General features: G+C 42.4%; 1 protein-coding gene across 1 annotated transcript; it reads right to left on the reverse strand.

The window, feature by feature from the left end:
* Positions 1 to 10,014: 10,014 nt before the first annotated feature.
* LOC146652974 (uncharacterized) lies at positions 10,015 to 12,959 on the reverse strand. The gene is made up of 2 exons (XM_085381236.1): positions 12,047 to 12,959; positions 10,015 to 11,987 (listed from the first exon to the last, which is right to left on the reverse strand). Exons 1-2 carry the CDS (start codon positions 12,957 to 12,959, stop codon positions 10,015 to 10,017), a joined length of 2,886 nt encoding a protein of 961 aa, XP_085237362.1.
* Positions 12,960 to 13,524: the final 565 nt, after the last annotated feature.

Genomic DNA, 13,524 nt, shown 5'->3' on the forward strand with positions numbered 1-13,524 from the left:
TATGTTGTTCAGTATATTTCTATGCAAAACAAGAGGGATTTCAGTACACAGCAGGATATTCACATTTGTAACCAGATATTTACATACACTTTAGGGAGAAAACATAAAACATTTTTACTGTACAACATCAATTTAGAGTAAACTTTTGTTTTAGATAAATATTGAAATATCTTTTGAATTAGTTAAATGTCAGAATAAAGAGAGACAGAGCTGTCTATTTATTATCACTTTCATCAAATTTAGGAGTACATGTACACTAAGTTTATTGTTAATTAATAAGAAAACTCCAGACGATTCCATTCTGAGCTGAAGAAGCTTCTGATAGGTTAGTAGAGTCAATGTGAGTAAATTGGTGGCACAGCTGTGGATGCATATAAGGCAAAACACAGAGCCTGTTTCTGTGACATGGGAAAGTCAAGAGATGTCAACCAAAACACCAGGAAGACAACTGTGGAGCTCCATAAGTGTGGCTCAAGTTTGAATACAATTTGGTGCCATTTACAATTAAGAAATACAGATAGTTTCTCTCTTTACTCTTAAAGTTAACAAATATGTTTTTATAGAGTTGGGCGTTCGCCTTGTAATCGGAAGGTTGCCGGTTCGAGCCCCGGCTTGGACAGTCTTGGTCGTTGTGTCCTTGGGCAAGACACTTCACCCGTTGCCTACTGGTGGTGGTCAGAGGGCCCGGTGGCGCCAGTGTCCGGCAGCCTCGCCTCTGTCAGTGCGCCCCAGGGTGGCTGTGGCTACAATGTAGCTTGCCATCACCAGTGTGTGAATGTGTGTGTGAATGGGTGGATGACTGGATATGTAAAGCGCTTTGGGGTCCTTAGGGACTAGTAAAGCGCTATATAAATACAGGCCATTTACCATTTACCATTTATCAATCTAAAAAAAATAAACATTTAGTCTGATTTGATGTTACAATTAAAAAAGTGTTTGTGTTTTTATCTGAAGAGTTTGTAAATATCTGGTTTCAACTGTATATTTGATGATTGTCAGCACAAAGAGGGAGAGAGAGGAACAGAGAGGGAGAGAGAGAATGAGGACAGAACAGAGATGAACAAGAGCAGGTGAGAGACACATGTTAGTCAAATGGTCGTTTACCAAAAGTATCACCGTATCATAGGTCCTCATGTATCTCGTACCTAGTGTTTCTTTTTAGGTTTGTTATTTTTCAAATTCTACATTTATTAAGTTTTGCAGGCTTGTTTGCACAACAAGGCCAAATAATTATATAAACTTTTCTCAATCTAAATAGTGTACTTTGGTAGAATTAAAAAAAATAAGTGTAGTGCAGGTCTATGATGATTTTTAGTGCTACTATCATCTAGTTCTGATTCTGATTCTGTCTTGGTTAAATCCTAAGTAGTCCTGATTTTGAACTGTTGTAGTCCTGTTTTAATTCTGGATCAGTTCAGGGTCTGGTTGAATTGGGGTTTAGTCCCTGTGTCTTGATACAGCCCCGACTTTGTTCTGCCTTGCTGCTTAATTAAAAAACTAGTTTAAGGTGTCCTGCACATGTGATATATATTTTTCCCTATATGAAGTCATTCTTTTTTGAACAAAACTCAAAACAGGGCCTATTAATCTTTCAGTCATTTCTACCCCCCCCCAAAAAAAAAAAAAAAAAATCCCACATGCATACTACCCTTTTGGGCTAAGCCCCGGGTGTTTCAAATGTCTGGCTCCGCCTCTGCTCGCAGGCACAAAGACTGTGTGTAAAGTACACTTTTAGTGCAGAACGCGAGTTGTAGCACCATGTACACCGAGATGCAAAGGGTTAATTGGCACGCTGTGAACGAAAATATACTATGAAGTACTAGTTCCTAGTATAGTACCAAAAGCACAAGCTAAACACTTCTATGAAACACTATGAACTATGACACACCAGAACAACACTATGAGAGACACAAAATATGAACTGTGTGAACTGAGAGGGGGTCCATGAAGGGAGCCTTGGGGCTGTCGTGGACAAAGGGGGGGAACTCGATACTGGTAACATCCAGTGCAGGAACCGGGAAGTGAGGGGCAGAGGGAAACTATGTGGTGGTATTCTCAGAGTCATTGTTCCAGGCAGAGGTGAAGCATAGAGGGGTAGGTGATCCAGGTGAGGTGTGAAGATGTCCCATGAGTAAAATCTGAGAACGTCCGTGTGCTGGCAGGGAGGCAGGCAGGTGGGCATAAACAGAGAGGCTACAGGATGATCAGCAACTGAGCGAAAGCAGGCTATGGCAGTAAAGAGCAATGATATCCAAAGTTTCAGAGAGTTAGCAGACGATCTAGCAAAGAATGGTTGTAAACGCTGGTCTTTAATCACTGCAGCCTAATTACTCACAGGTGTTGCCAGTCAGAGAAAACAAGGGAACTCCGCCCAGGGGTGGATACGCCAACAACACAGAACACCTCAAGACTCACCCTGACCATGACAGTAACAGTTTTTCAAGGCAGAGAACTGAGATATTCGTCAGTGTCCAAATCCTAACTCAACAGAGCATGCTTTTCAGTTACTGAAGACATAGGCCTCATAGAGCATCTCAAGGGATCTCAAGAATCTCAGTTCTATACTTCAGAAATCACCCAAATATTAAAAGATATTGTGATATAAAATTATTTAGTTTGTCATATAACGTTTAAGCCTCTTTAGAAAGGTGACTGTGACTTATTATTTTAAGTAAAAAATACCAACACCATGGTAAGAATTGCTTTCAAAATGTAAAAGCTATCCTCTGCAAATCAAGCTACCTGACCTGACTACCTAATCCTACAATTGTGTCACAGGGACACCAAGCTACTATTAGTATTGCTCATCAGTGAAATTTGATGTAATTTTTATTATGTTTTCCATAATCTAATGTATCACAGCTTGTAATTTTACTATTAATTTCTGCAAATCTGCAACCCTACAACCCTGAATGGTCGCAGGTTTCTTATATCACTACCAAAGAAACATATTTTATGGTTTCGGCATCAACAGAATAAAATGAAGCCTGGTTAGAAGTAGTCACTTTGGCTAGACAAAGCACCACTTACACTCACTCAATCATCAGAAAATGCAGGGAAAACATGCTACAGTATGGAGAGGAGAAGTTACACCACTAACCTTCAGAACAAGATTCCAAAGCCTGCACCTTTTTTCAATCAGATGCAGTCAGTGTGTTATTACTGTTACTGAAGTCTGAGTTAGAGAGAAAATATTTTGCAGCTCCTTAAAATGTCACTGTTAAGCAAAGTGGCGGCAGTGATGGCAGGAAATAAACCTCAGGGGTCAGCGGATCACCACGGAGACAGTCTCTCTGTCTGTCCTGCTCCTATGTAAACTGTGGTGGTGGCAGGAAGAGATGGATCTGCACGGCCACGGTCTCTGAGGAAGCCCTCATTGCCATGTAGCTCAACCTCCCAGAGAAACCTGATCTGAATCCAATCATGGCCCCCGTCTGTATATGCTTTCTGTGAACAGCAGTCACCCAGGAGACCGTCTACTGCTGGCCTCTGTCTACATGAATCTAATGCGAATCAATCTTCTGCTGCTAGACTCATCCCACTGGCAAACTGGATTTTTACACAAATATTTAGAACATGTTGACTGTTCTGTTTTATGCCCCAAAAGCTAGAATTTCTAAAGGTTTTGGTGATTAGTCACAAAATAACCTTTTAATTCTTTTTTTTCCATGCTGAAGCTACATTTAAGCTTTTAACTTCTAATGGGTTTCAAAGGTTTTAAAAACTATATCATGCAAACTCTGTGGTTATGATAGTCTGAGAATAATATTAAATCAGACTGACTACTTTTCCACAGATAGGGAGAACATTCAATTTAAACTTTAAGAAATTACATATCAGGTCAGTAAAAATTCATATTATCCTCCCTATGTTCTAAATTTAAACCCAGCCTCAACCTTTACTTAACACAAACTGAGCTAAAATGCAGAAGTAGTGTGTGAAAAAAAAAAGTACATCCCATGACTGAACAGTTTGTAGAACCACCTTTAACATTCCAAACACTGCTTCACATCATTGAGGACTGTGGACATTAGTTTACACACAGCTCCCTCAAGGTCCTCCCACAGTACTTCAGTCTGGACTTTTGGTTTTTGCAGCATCTTGATTCTTTTCAGCCATTCTGACGCAGCTGATGCTGGTGAGCTTAAAAACACTGTACTCTTGCATGTTACAGTGGACTTTTTTGAGAATGAGTATCGCTATGTGTTTAATAAGCATATTGTTAGTTTTTAAAATCTGTTGTTTAAAAATAGTCTTATTGAAAAGAGTAAATATTAGGGGTGCAACGATATTCGTATCGATATTGAACCGTTCGATACAGTGCTTTCGGTTCGGTACGCATATGTATCGAACAATACAAAATTTTTAATTTATTTGATCAACTTTCCTTCTGACGATGCTGTCTGTGTTGAGCGCTCAGTGAATCTGCGTTCGACTACTCCGCCTAGGCTCGACAGACAGCGCGATCGGTGGTAGCTTGTTAACGGAGATTTGCCGTGTTGTGGCGTTAAGGTCATTTCAACGAGATTAACCTGAAAGCACTAGTGGGAACACAACGAATATGACTGCACATTTACGCCGACATCATCCTAGTGCAAAGACAAGTGGAAGCAGAAAAAAAACAAGCAAGCATGCTACTAACTTTAGCCGAGTCATTTAGACAGCTGTTAGCACATGATTCTCCTTATATGTTTAATATGCTGCTGAGAATATAGCCCAGAAGAAGCAGATAGTATAGCTTTTATTTTGGAAAGAGACATTTCTCTGTAATAAACTCTCTTTTCCAAAGATGAGTGATTCCTCAATCAGATACAGGGCTTGCAATATCGCTAGCCCGACGTCCCGGGGCTAGCGATCTTTTCAGTTGGGCTACCAAAATCTATCTCTGCCCTGCCCGTCGGGCTATTGTAGGAAGGAAAAATATATGTCAATGCTTTTGCATTCTTTCAGAAATGTAGCTGCACTCTAAGAAATAAAACGTTGGATTTAATTGACAAAGTTAAGGCAATCTTTTCCACAAAACCTGGTCAATTAAACATAAATCAATATGGTTGTTATCTGCAATTTCAATGGTGATGTATATCAGAAGTGAAATTGTTCTATAAAAGCAACAGCTTTCCTTTTGTTGTTACTATTTAACACCATTAATTAAAATTTAAACACTTTGTTCATTTTATTAACTGTATCGCTTTAGGTTCAATTGACAATATTAATTTGAATTTAATGGCACCATTTAGATTGCATTTTGGACCTAATTAATTTGATTAATTATGATTTAATTAATAGTTTCATCTATATGCTAAATGTTTAGGTATCAACAAAACGTCTAGAAAGGTTCCTGAGTTGTCATCTATACATTGTAATTAGGTGTTTGGACCTTTCAGAAGTCTTCAGCAAAGGTCTAACACTTAACTACAGAGTACAGGTGACAACTCAAGAACCTTTTTACACTTGCTCACACGTTACCATTCATAACATTCAAGATCCTTGCACTTCAATAGAAAACTCTTACACCAAAGCTTACATAAAGTGTAAATGCAAAAAGGGTGCTGCATCAACAACTTTATTTACGGTGAGCCTTAACAAGGCAAAGCTTCTACAGGGAACAACACCGCGTAAGGCAATATTAAATGCTTAAAGTGCATGACCAAAATTTAAACATTGGAAACAACTTTCGAGTTACAACTTGTGATTATAGTCAGTACTGCAGATTTACCACAGCTACTTAAAAATCACTGTATGTAATGCAATTACAGAAAATACTTAAGTGACACAAAAAGGTAAAAACGATTTAGTCCCCAGTTATAATTCTGAATCAGATTTTTGTAAGTTTTCTATTATATAATAAATTTTACAATAAAAAAATGCATATAGCAAATCTCAAAATATTCTTAATTAAATGCTAAGACCAAAAATCCAGTACTTAACTTGAGTACAGGTGACAACCTTAGAACCTTTTCACATTTGTTTGCACATACACTTTAACATTTATAACACTCAAGATCCTAAAATAAGATTTTTGGCCGTTGTCGTTTTGCTTGGGGGGGGGGCTCTTCAACTCTCAATGACCTATTAAATAAAAGTGCAATATCTTTGACACCGTAGCAAACAAACGGAGCACTAACCACCCAGTATACTTGATTTTATTTTTGGGGGCAAGTGGGGGTCACCTTCAGAGGTCTCTTTGAGACTTGATGCGCGAAGATATGCAAACTACGCAGCTAGCGGTTCTCTTCAGTGAAACAGACGAGCATGGACTCCTCAACAATCACTGCACATGTATCCCAATTCTTGTTCGGGCTAACGTTCTCCTAACTTGATAGTGCAATAAAACAAATAAAATAAGTGTGCTATTCGGAGTTCGAATGAAATTTTAAACGCAGATGGGACAATATTCAGATGTGCAGTAACATCGAATATGCAAATGAATGTTTCCAATGCTAGCAAAATGCTACAACCTACAGAACACATACTGCTCACATATTTACCGGAAAAATATACGCCATATATTATCACAAAGTACTAGTTAAATTATATTCTATTAAAAATAGGAAGAAATTACCTTAACTCCAACGGATGAATCGTGATTAATCCCTCTTTCCAGACACGTGGCCAAAGCACACTGTGGCGTAGGTGAAGAAGGTCAATGCGTATGCGCGAAGATATTTTTTTTTCATTCTCTGCGCATGCTCAAAAAGGATGTGGAAAGGGCTCTTTGGATTTAATTAAATGTGTTCAATAAATTGGAAATATCAATATTATTTAACATTAAAACGGTATAGAATTAATTAAATCAAATTTAAAAATATTAATTACACCCATAAGATTGACAATTTTAAGTATATTGAACATAAAACTAAGAATTAATTTTTGAAAAGCCCATGTTTCATTTCTTAGAGTGATGGGTAATTATGTCATTGGCATCGGTGAGCCACTGTCAATATGTGACATATTGAAATCGCGTTTGAATTTGCGCTTGTTTTTTTGCTTTCACTTTGCAATGACAGCACTGATCTGTGAGTGATGATAATTTGTGCACCAATTCCTCTGACATCGTCTTATTAATTGGTAGCTTACTATGCAAACATGACAAGTGAAATCTCCCGCAGCTTAAACATGTGAGAGGTTGATCGCGCAGAGAATCGCTGAGCTTATGTGAGTGCGTGTGTAAAAGCAGCAGGATATATATTTGACTACGATGACCTTCACAGACAGATATATATTTTAGTTCTGCTGAGCCAAATAAGACAGGTCAGGGTGAAGAAGTGACAGCCAAAGAAAAGCTTACCACAAAACGGAGAAGTTATGACAAATCAGACTATAAGGCAAAAAGAAAGTGCAGCTTTATGGTTTCATGGACAAAAGAATTTCTGTGGCTGCAATATGATGAGCTAAATAATAACCAGGGCTGCACATAAGTGGTCCGCAGGTGCGCATTCGCTGTCAAAATAAAAAACACGCACAAGGGTTAGGGTTAAATTTAAAAACTGTACTTTTGAGTTAAAATATATATTTATAATTTTAATAAATGACAAATTAAAAAGGCATGAACATTTTTTTTGTATCGAAAAAATATCGAACCGTGACACCAAAGTATCGAACCAAACCGAACCGTGAATTTTGTGTATCGTTGCACCCCTAGTAAATATGCATTTTTTTCTCAATTTCAACAATTCATTCAAGTGTAAAATTGCAAAAATGTTTGTACAGGTTGTGACAGAAAATGGATAGATTCATCCCATGCTTTGATCCTTGGCTACATATGAATATCTGTGCTAACACTGAATATAAATTTCTTCTCAGTGTGTCTTATAACAGTCCTATTTTATTATAATTGGGCTCTGTATTAAAACCAAGGTATTTAGATGTGTTTCTTTTTTCTCTTTTTTTTTTTTTACATATTATTTTTCTAGATTTATGATCCTTTTCCATGCTTTGGCAGTTATGTTTTTCAGTGGTTGTAACGCATTCTGGGTTCTGGGAATATTTTGCTTCTAAGACTGAAACTGTTCTCCTGTGTTGCAAAATGCGTGAAAGGTTATGGCATGACTGCAGACAACACATCCTTTCAGATTGTGGTAATACAGCGGTGGTGGAGTAGACTCGACTAGGCCTTTTTAGGTAATAAAAGGAAGTCACATGAAACATATGGAGTTATTTTTTCATTCATGTCATGTGGATTCATTCAGTGAAATGTCTCACTCTGGACACTGTCTGAGTTTTTGAGTAGGAGAGATCAAGTCACACAGATCCAATCTGATAATGGAAGCAACCTAGTTGGTACAGAAAATCAAGTGTAAAATGACATTACTGAGAGGAACCAAAACAATTCAGAGAAGATTCATGTTTGAATAGTGGTAAGAATACACACCTCTGGAGCGGGGGTTGCAAGTTCAGTTCCCAGTAAGGGTTCTGGCTAGACCCCCATGCTAAAAAACAGCCCTGGAGTTGCGTGGCTGCATCTGCAGCCTGTCTGCAGTTCAGGACACACGCATTTCACTATATGTTGTACTGTGTATATGACAAATAATATTTGTATCTTTGGAAAACAGCAGCAGGGTACAAAAAATGTTTTTGAAAATTATTCAACTACCTATGCAACTGTATAAACTATTCAGGTACTGAATGCCACCTCAGGACCAACAGCACAGGAGGTGGATTTTGTTAACGCAGACCCTGACCGATCTGATATGAAAATCCAATTCTTGATAGTCCTCATGTTCTACTTGGACAACATTTTAGATGTGATGCCATTCCTGAAACAAGCCTATCTATCCTTTTTTATTAAGGACTGGGATCTATATCTAGGAGTACACTGGCTTGTAGGATAAAGTTGATGAGCCATACCATGAAGCTCACCATGTCTTTATGGATCAAGATAAAGCATCTGATCAGGTGTCAAGACAGGAACTGTAGCATTGCATGAGGAAATCAATAGTGACAGAGAAGTCTAAAGAGGTTGAAAAAGAATGCAACTGGACTTTAAGTTTGTGAAGACATTTCACCTCTCATCCAAAAGGCGTGGTCGCTTTGGAGGTGGACTGCCCTCACCTGCAAAAGGTGATATCACCTTTGATTTGGGTTAAATCATGTCTCTGAGTAAGAATATTCCAAATATAGTTGTCTACTAGGGTAGCCAATGATGGACTGGTCGTTATTTAGGGATTTTCGACTCTAATTGAGCACTTTATGCGCGCATTTTTTTGACACCAAAGTGCTTTCTAATTTTCACACAATTTGAGCAACTTGGGGTTCTGGTCAAAGGATATTTAGGTATACAGACTGGAGGAGCCAGGGATTGAACCAGCAACCTTCCGATTAAAATTCAAGAATTCTAAAGAAATAACATGGAGCATGTGCTAAATAGATTCCTTTAAATGCAAATATTCCGTGTTTATATGACGGAACATGACATTTGCTGACTAATTAGTCAATCAGTTAATCATTTCAGCTTTGACTAGGAGAACAAGTTAAAAAAAATCTGAGGCCTGTGGCTCAATCACAATTTTTCATCTCAGTAGGGGGATTCACCATATGATCTAGGATGTGGTAGATTTCTATGATAAAAATGTTTGGGAACAGATGGTGGCTGTCTAACTGTCACGTTTTTTGTCACAACAAATCGTTGGGTTACTTAACATAATCCCTGGTTCTTTGATAACAGAGTGAGGTGTTTCACTATGGGAATCGCCTCGGCGTGACCAACTACGGAAGCTCCAATGACACCACGTCTGTCTATGACAGACCTGTCGAGCCGTGCTCAGGGCTCCGCCCCCTCGTACTAACACGGCCGACCAGCTCCTCCTAACTCATTCCAAGCAGATTTCTTTCCGTGCCTAAACAAGGAGGGAAGTGTTGGTGAAACACCTCACTCTGTTATCAAAGAACCAGGGATTACGTTAAGTAACCCAACGTTCTTTTTCTAACTTCGCTCAGTGTTTCACTATGGGAGATATGGCCCACTCCCGGATTGCGCCAGCTCCTGAAGCTACTCTCCAGTGCTACTCCAGGATCTCAGGTCGAACCTGAGGCACCAGAATCCAGCACCGTCTGAGCCAGGGATGACTGTGCAACATCCAGCCGATAAAACCGGACAAACGTGCGCGGCGTAGCCCAGCTTGCTGCCGCACAAATATCCTGGACTAATACACCTCTGAACAACGCCCAGGATGTGGCCACACCCCTAGTGGAGTGTGCTCGGAGTCCTGGGGGGGCCTGCAAGCCCTTACAGCTATAAGCCAGAGCTAAGGCCTCTACAATCCAATGAGCTAGTCTCTGGTGTGATACGGGCCTGCCCTTGTGAGGGGAGGCCCAGGAAACAAACAGCTGATCCGACTTCCTGAATCCAGCTGTTCTGTCAACATAAGTCCCCAAGGCCCGGACAGGGCACAAAGTGTTCAGCCTCTGCTCCCTCTCGGAAGAGAATGGAGGGGGGTGAAAAGCTAGGAGCTCTACTGTAGAGCACCTGTATGATGTTTCCAACACTTTAAGGACAAAGGCTGGGTTAGGCCTCAGGAGTGCTTTAGTGAGTCCCGGGGCCAACTGTAGACAAGAGGGGTGAATAGACAGAGCCTGTAATTCACTAACTCGCTTGGCTGTGGTTAGAGCCAACAGCAGAGTGGTTTTAAGAGAGAGAAACTTCAACCCCACTGCCCCAATAGGCTCAAAGGGGTGGTGGGAGAGGGCGTCTAAAACGACTGACAGATCCCATAAAGGGACCAGTGGTCTAGAAACTGGGAGCGTTCGACGCGCCCCTCTCATGAAGCGACCTACAAGGGGGTGCTGCCCAGCAGGTTTATCACCAAACCCCATGTGGCAGGCTGAAATAGCTGCTAAATAGACCTTTATAGTGGAAAAAGCTTTCCTTTTGTCCAGCAAGTCTTGAAGAAAACACAACAGCTCCACCACTGAACACTGAAAAGGGATAATCTGCTTTTCATGGCACCACTCTTCAAAAACACGCCATTTACTGCTGTAAATGGAACGAGTGGAGGAGGCTCTGGCATTCTGAATGGTCTCAATAACCTTCGGAGGCATGCCTGCTGCCTTCAAATTCCACCTTTCACGGGCCAGGCCCAGAGAGCAACCTGGTCTGGATGGGGATGGTATATCTCCCCCCGCGCCTGAGACAGAAGGTCCCTGCGGATGGGGAGTGGCCATGGCTCGTCCACCAGAAGCTGGATGATTTCTGCTATCCAGTGTTTGGATGGCCACCGTGGAGCTATTAAAAGTTTTTAAGAGTTTTTGGCCATGGAGAAAAACAGGGGGCACTGTGTGTTTTCTCGCGAGGCGAAGAGATCTACGGCAGCCCGGCCGTATCTCTGCCAAATCTGCTCCACCACCTGTGGGTGAAGCCTCCATTCTCCGAACAGTGGATTTCCTCTGGACAGGAGGTCCGCCCCCCTCTTCAGAATTCCTGGCACGTGAGTTGCCCGAAGGGAGAGGAGCCGAGTGCTGCTCCACATAATTATTTCCCTGGCTAACCTGTGTAGCTGCCGGGAACGGGTGCCGCCCTGGCGGTTGATATAAGCAACTACAGTGGAGTTGTCTGTTTTCACTAAAACATGTTGACCCCGGAGATACGGCAGAAAATGCCTTAAGGCTAGGAGCACCGCGCGGAGCTCCAGCACATTTATGTGATTCAGAGTGAGTCTCTGTGACCAAACGCCATTCACTGCTCTGCCCATCATAGTTGCACCCCAACCTGACAGGGATGCATCTGTGGTCAGCGTCACCCTGGATGATACTGCCCCGAGCGGTACCCCCGCCGCGAGAGCTGTCGGGCTCCTCCAGGGCCGGAGAGCCGAGATACACGGCTGCGTTATTTTTACACCACAACTGAGATGTCGGCGAGGGCACAGCTGCAGAGAAGCGACCCACCGCTGAAAATCTCTCATCATAAGCAGCCCCAAGTGTACCACCGATATCACAGAGGCCATGAGGCCAAGGAGGCGGAGACAGAGTCGGAACCGCACGACTTTCCCCAGCTGAAAACGGGAAAGACAGTGAGTGAAGGATGCGATCCTCCGCTCTGAAAGTGCGATACGATAAGAGATGGAGTCTATTCTGAGCCCCAGATACTCTGTAAACTGTGCGGGTTCCAAGTGGCTCTTTTCCAGGTTGATAGTGAACCCAAGCTCCGTGAGGTGATTCACCACCACCTCGGAGTCTTTGATCGCCTGCTCGCGCGATCGTGAGCATATTAGATAATCGTCTATGTAAGAAAATATTCTGATGCCGCTGTTCCTTAACGGAGACAGCGCTGCCTCCACACATTTGCTGAACACCCTCGGAGCTAAGGATAGCCCAAATGGGATAGTTTGAAACTCGTACGCTACGCTCTGAAAAGCAAACCTGAGATATTTCCTGTGTGGAGGATAAATGGCGATGTGAAAATATGCATCTGATAGGTCGATTGTAACAAACCAATCGCCTGTGTGAATTGAGCGACAAAGCGTCTTGTGTGTGAGCATTCTGAACGTGTACTTTCTCAAATGCTTGTTTAACACACGTAGATCCAGAATAGGACGGAGCGACGTTCCGTCCTTTTTCGGGATGAGGAAATAGCGGGAGTAAAAGCCCTGCTGAGCTTCTTCGCTCGGAACCGCTCCGATCGCCTGTTTGTGTAACAGGGAGGATATTTCCTCCTCCAGCACATTCGCTGAATCGCGACTGGCCACAGAAGCTAACACTCCGCCGAATCTCGGTGGTTTTGCCGCAAACTGTAATCTGTAACCATGGGAAATGGTTGACAAGACCCAGGGATGAACTGCGCATGCGCGCCACCGCTCCAGCTGCGCTGCGAGCGGGCCTCTGAAGAAGCGGTAGCGTGACGTCACCCCTGTCTCCCGGAAGGAGTTGGGGCTGTCCCCCTCGGGAAGAGCGTGAGCTCCCCCCGCTGGGAACAAAGACAAATTGCAGTGATTTTCTTTTGTTTTTATTTTGAAACTGGGGGACATTCTGCCCTTGGCAAACTGCCTGGCTGCAGAAATGCACGTTTTATTTCTTTTCTTACCCCCAAACCACAGTGAAGTGTCTGATGACTCTGGGCAGTGCTTGGTGACACAGACAGAGTGCTTAGAAGTGTTTGGTGACACTGCGCCATTTGTCCACAAGTCTGTCCTCCCTGAACTGGAAGAGGAGTCTGAGAGGGTGCTCCTGGTGAACTGGAAACTTCCGGAGACCCTCAACTTTGGAGTGATTTGGTTACCCCTTCTAACACCTTCCTTCTCTTTGGGGAAGAAAAGAGGGGTGACACAGAATGCTGCAGGTGTGCTAGGCTGACCGCTTCTTTTTCCCCTCTCCGGGGTGTGACGGCTTGTTCTTTGCAGCAACTGCTGCAAAGGAATGCTTGTCCCAAGGTCTTCGGTTCTCTACCTTGGCCTGGTGGGCATCCTGCTGGCCTCCTGCTCCTCTCTGCATTCTGACCCCACTCTGTCTCCCTCTCACAGCTGCTGCCGTTGCTGCAAAGCCAGCTCTTGGCGCCTGCTGGGGCTGAGAGTTAGGTTTTCTGGGTAAGCAGAG

This window comes from Rhamphochromis longiceps, linkage group LG15, assembly GCF_057381845.1.
Source record: "Rhamphochromis longiceps isolate RC_006_pf linkage group LG15, R_longiceps_female_GT1.1, whole genome shotgun sequence".
Taxonomy (NCBI): domain Eukaryota; kingdom Metazoa; phylum Chordata; class Actinopteri; order Cichliformes; family Cichlidae; genus Rhamphochromis; species Rhamphochromis longiceps.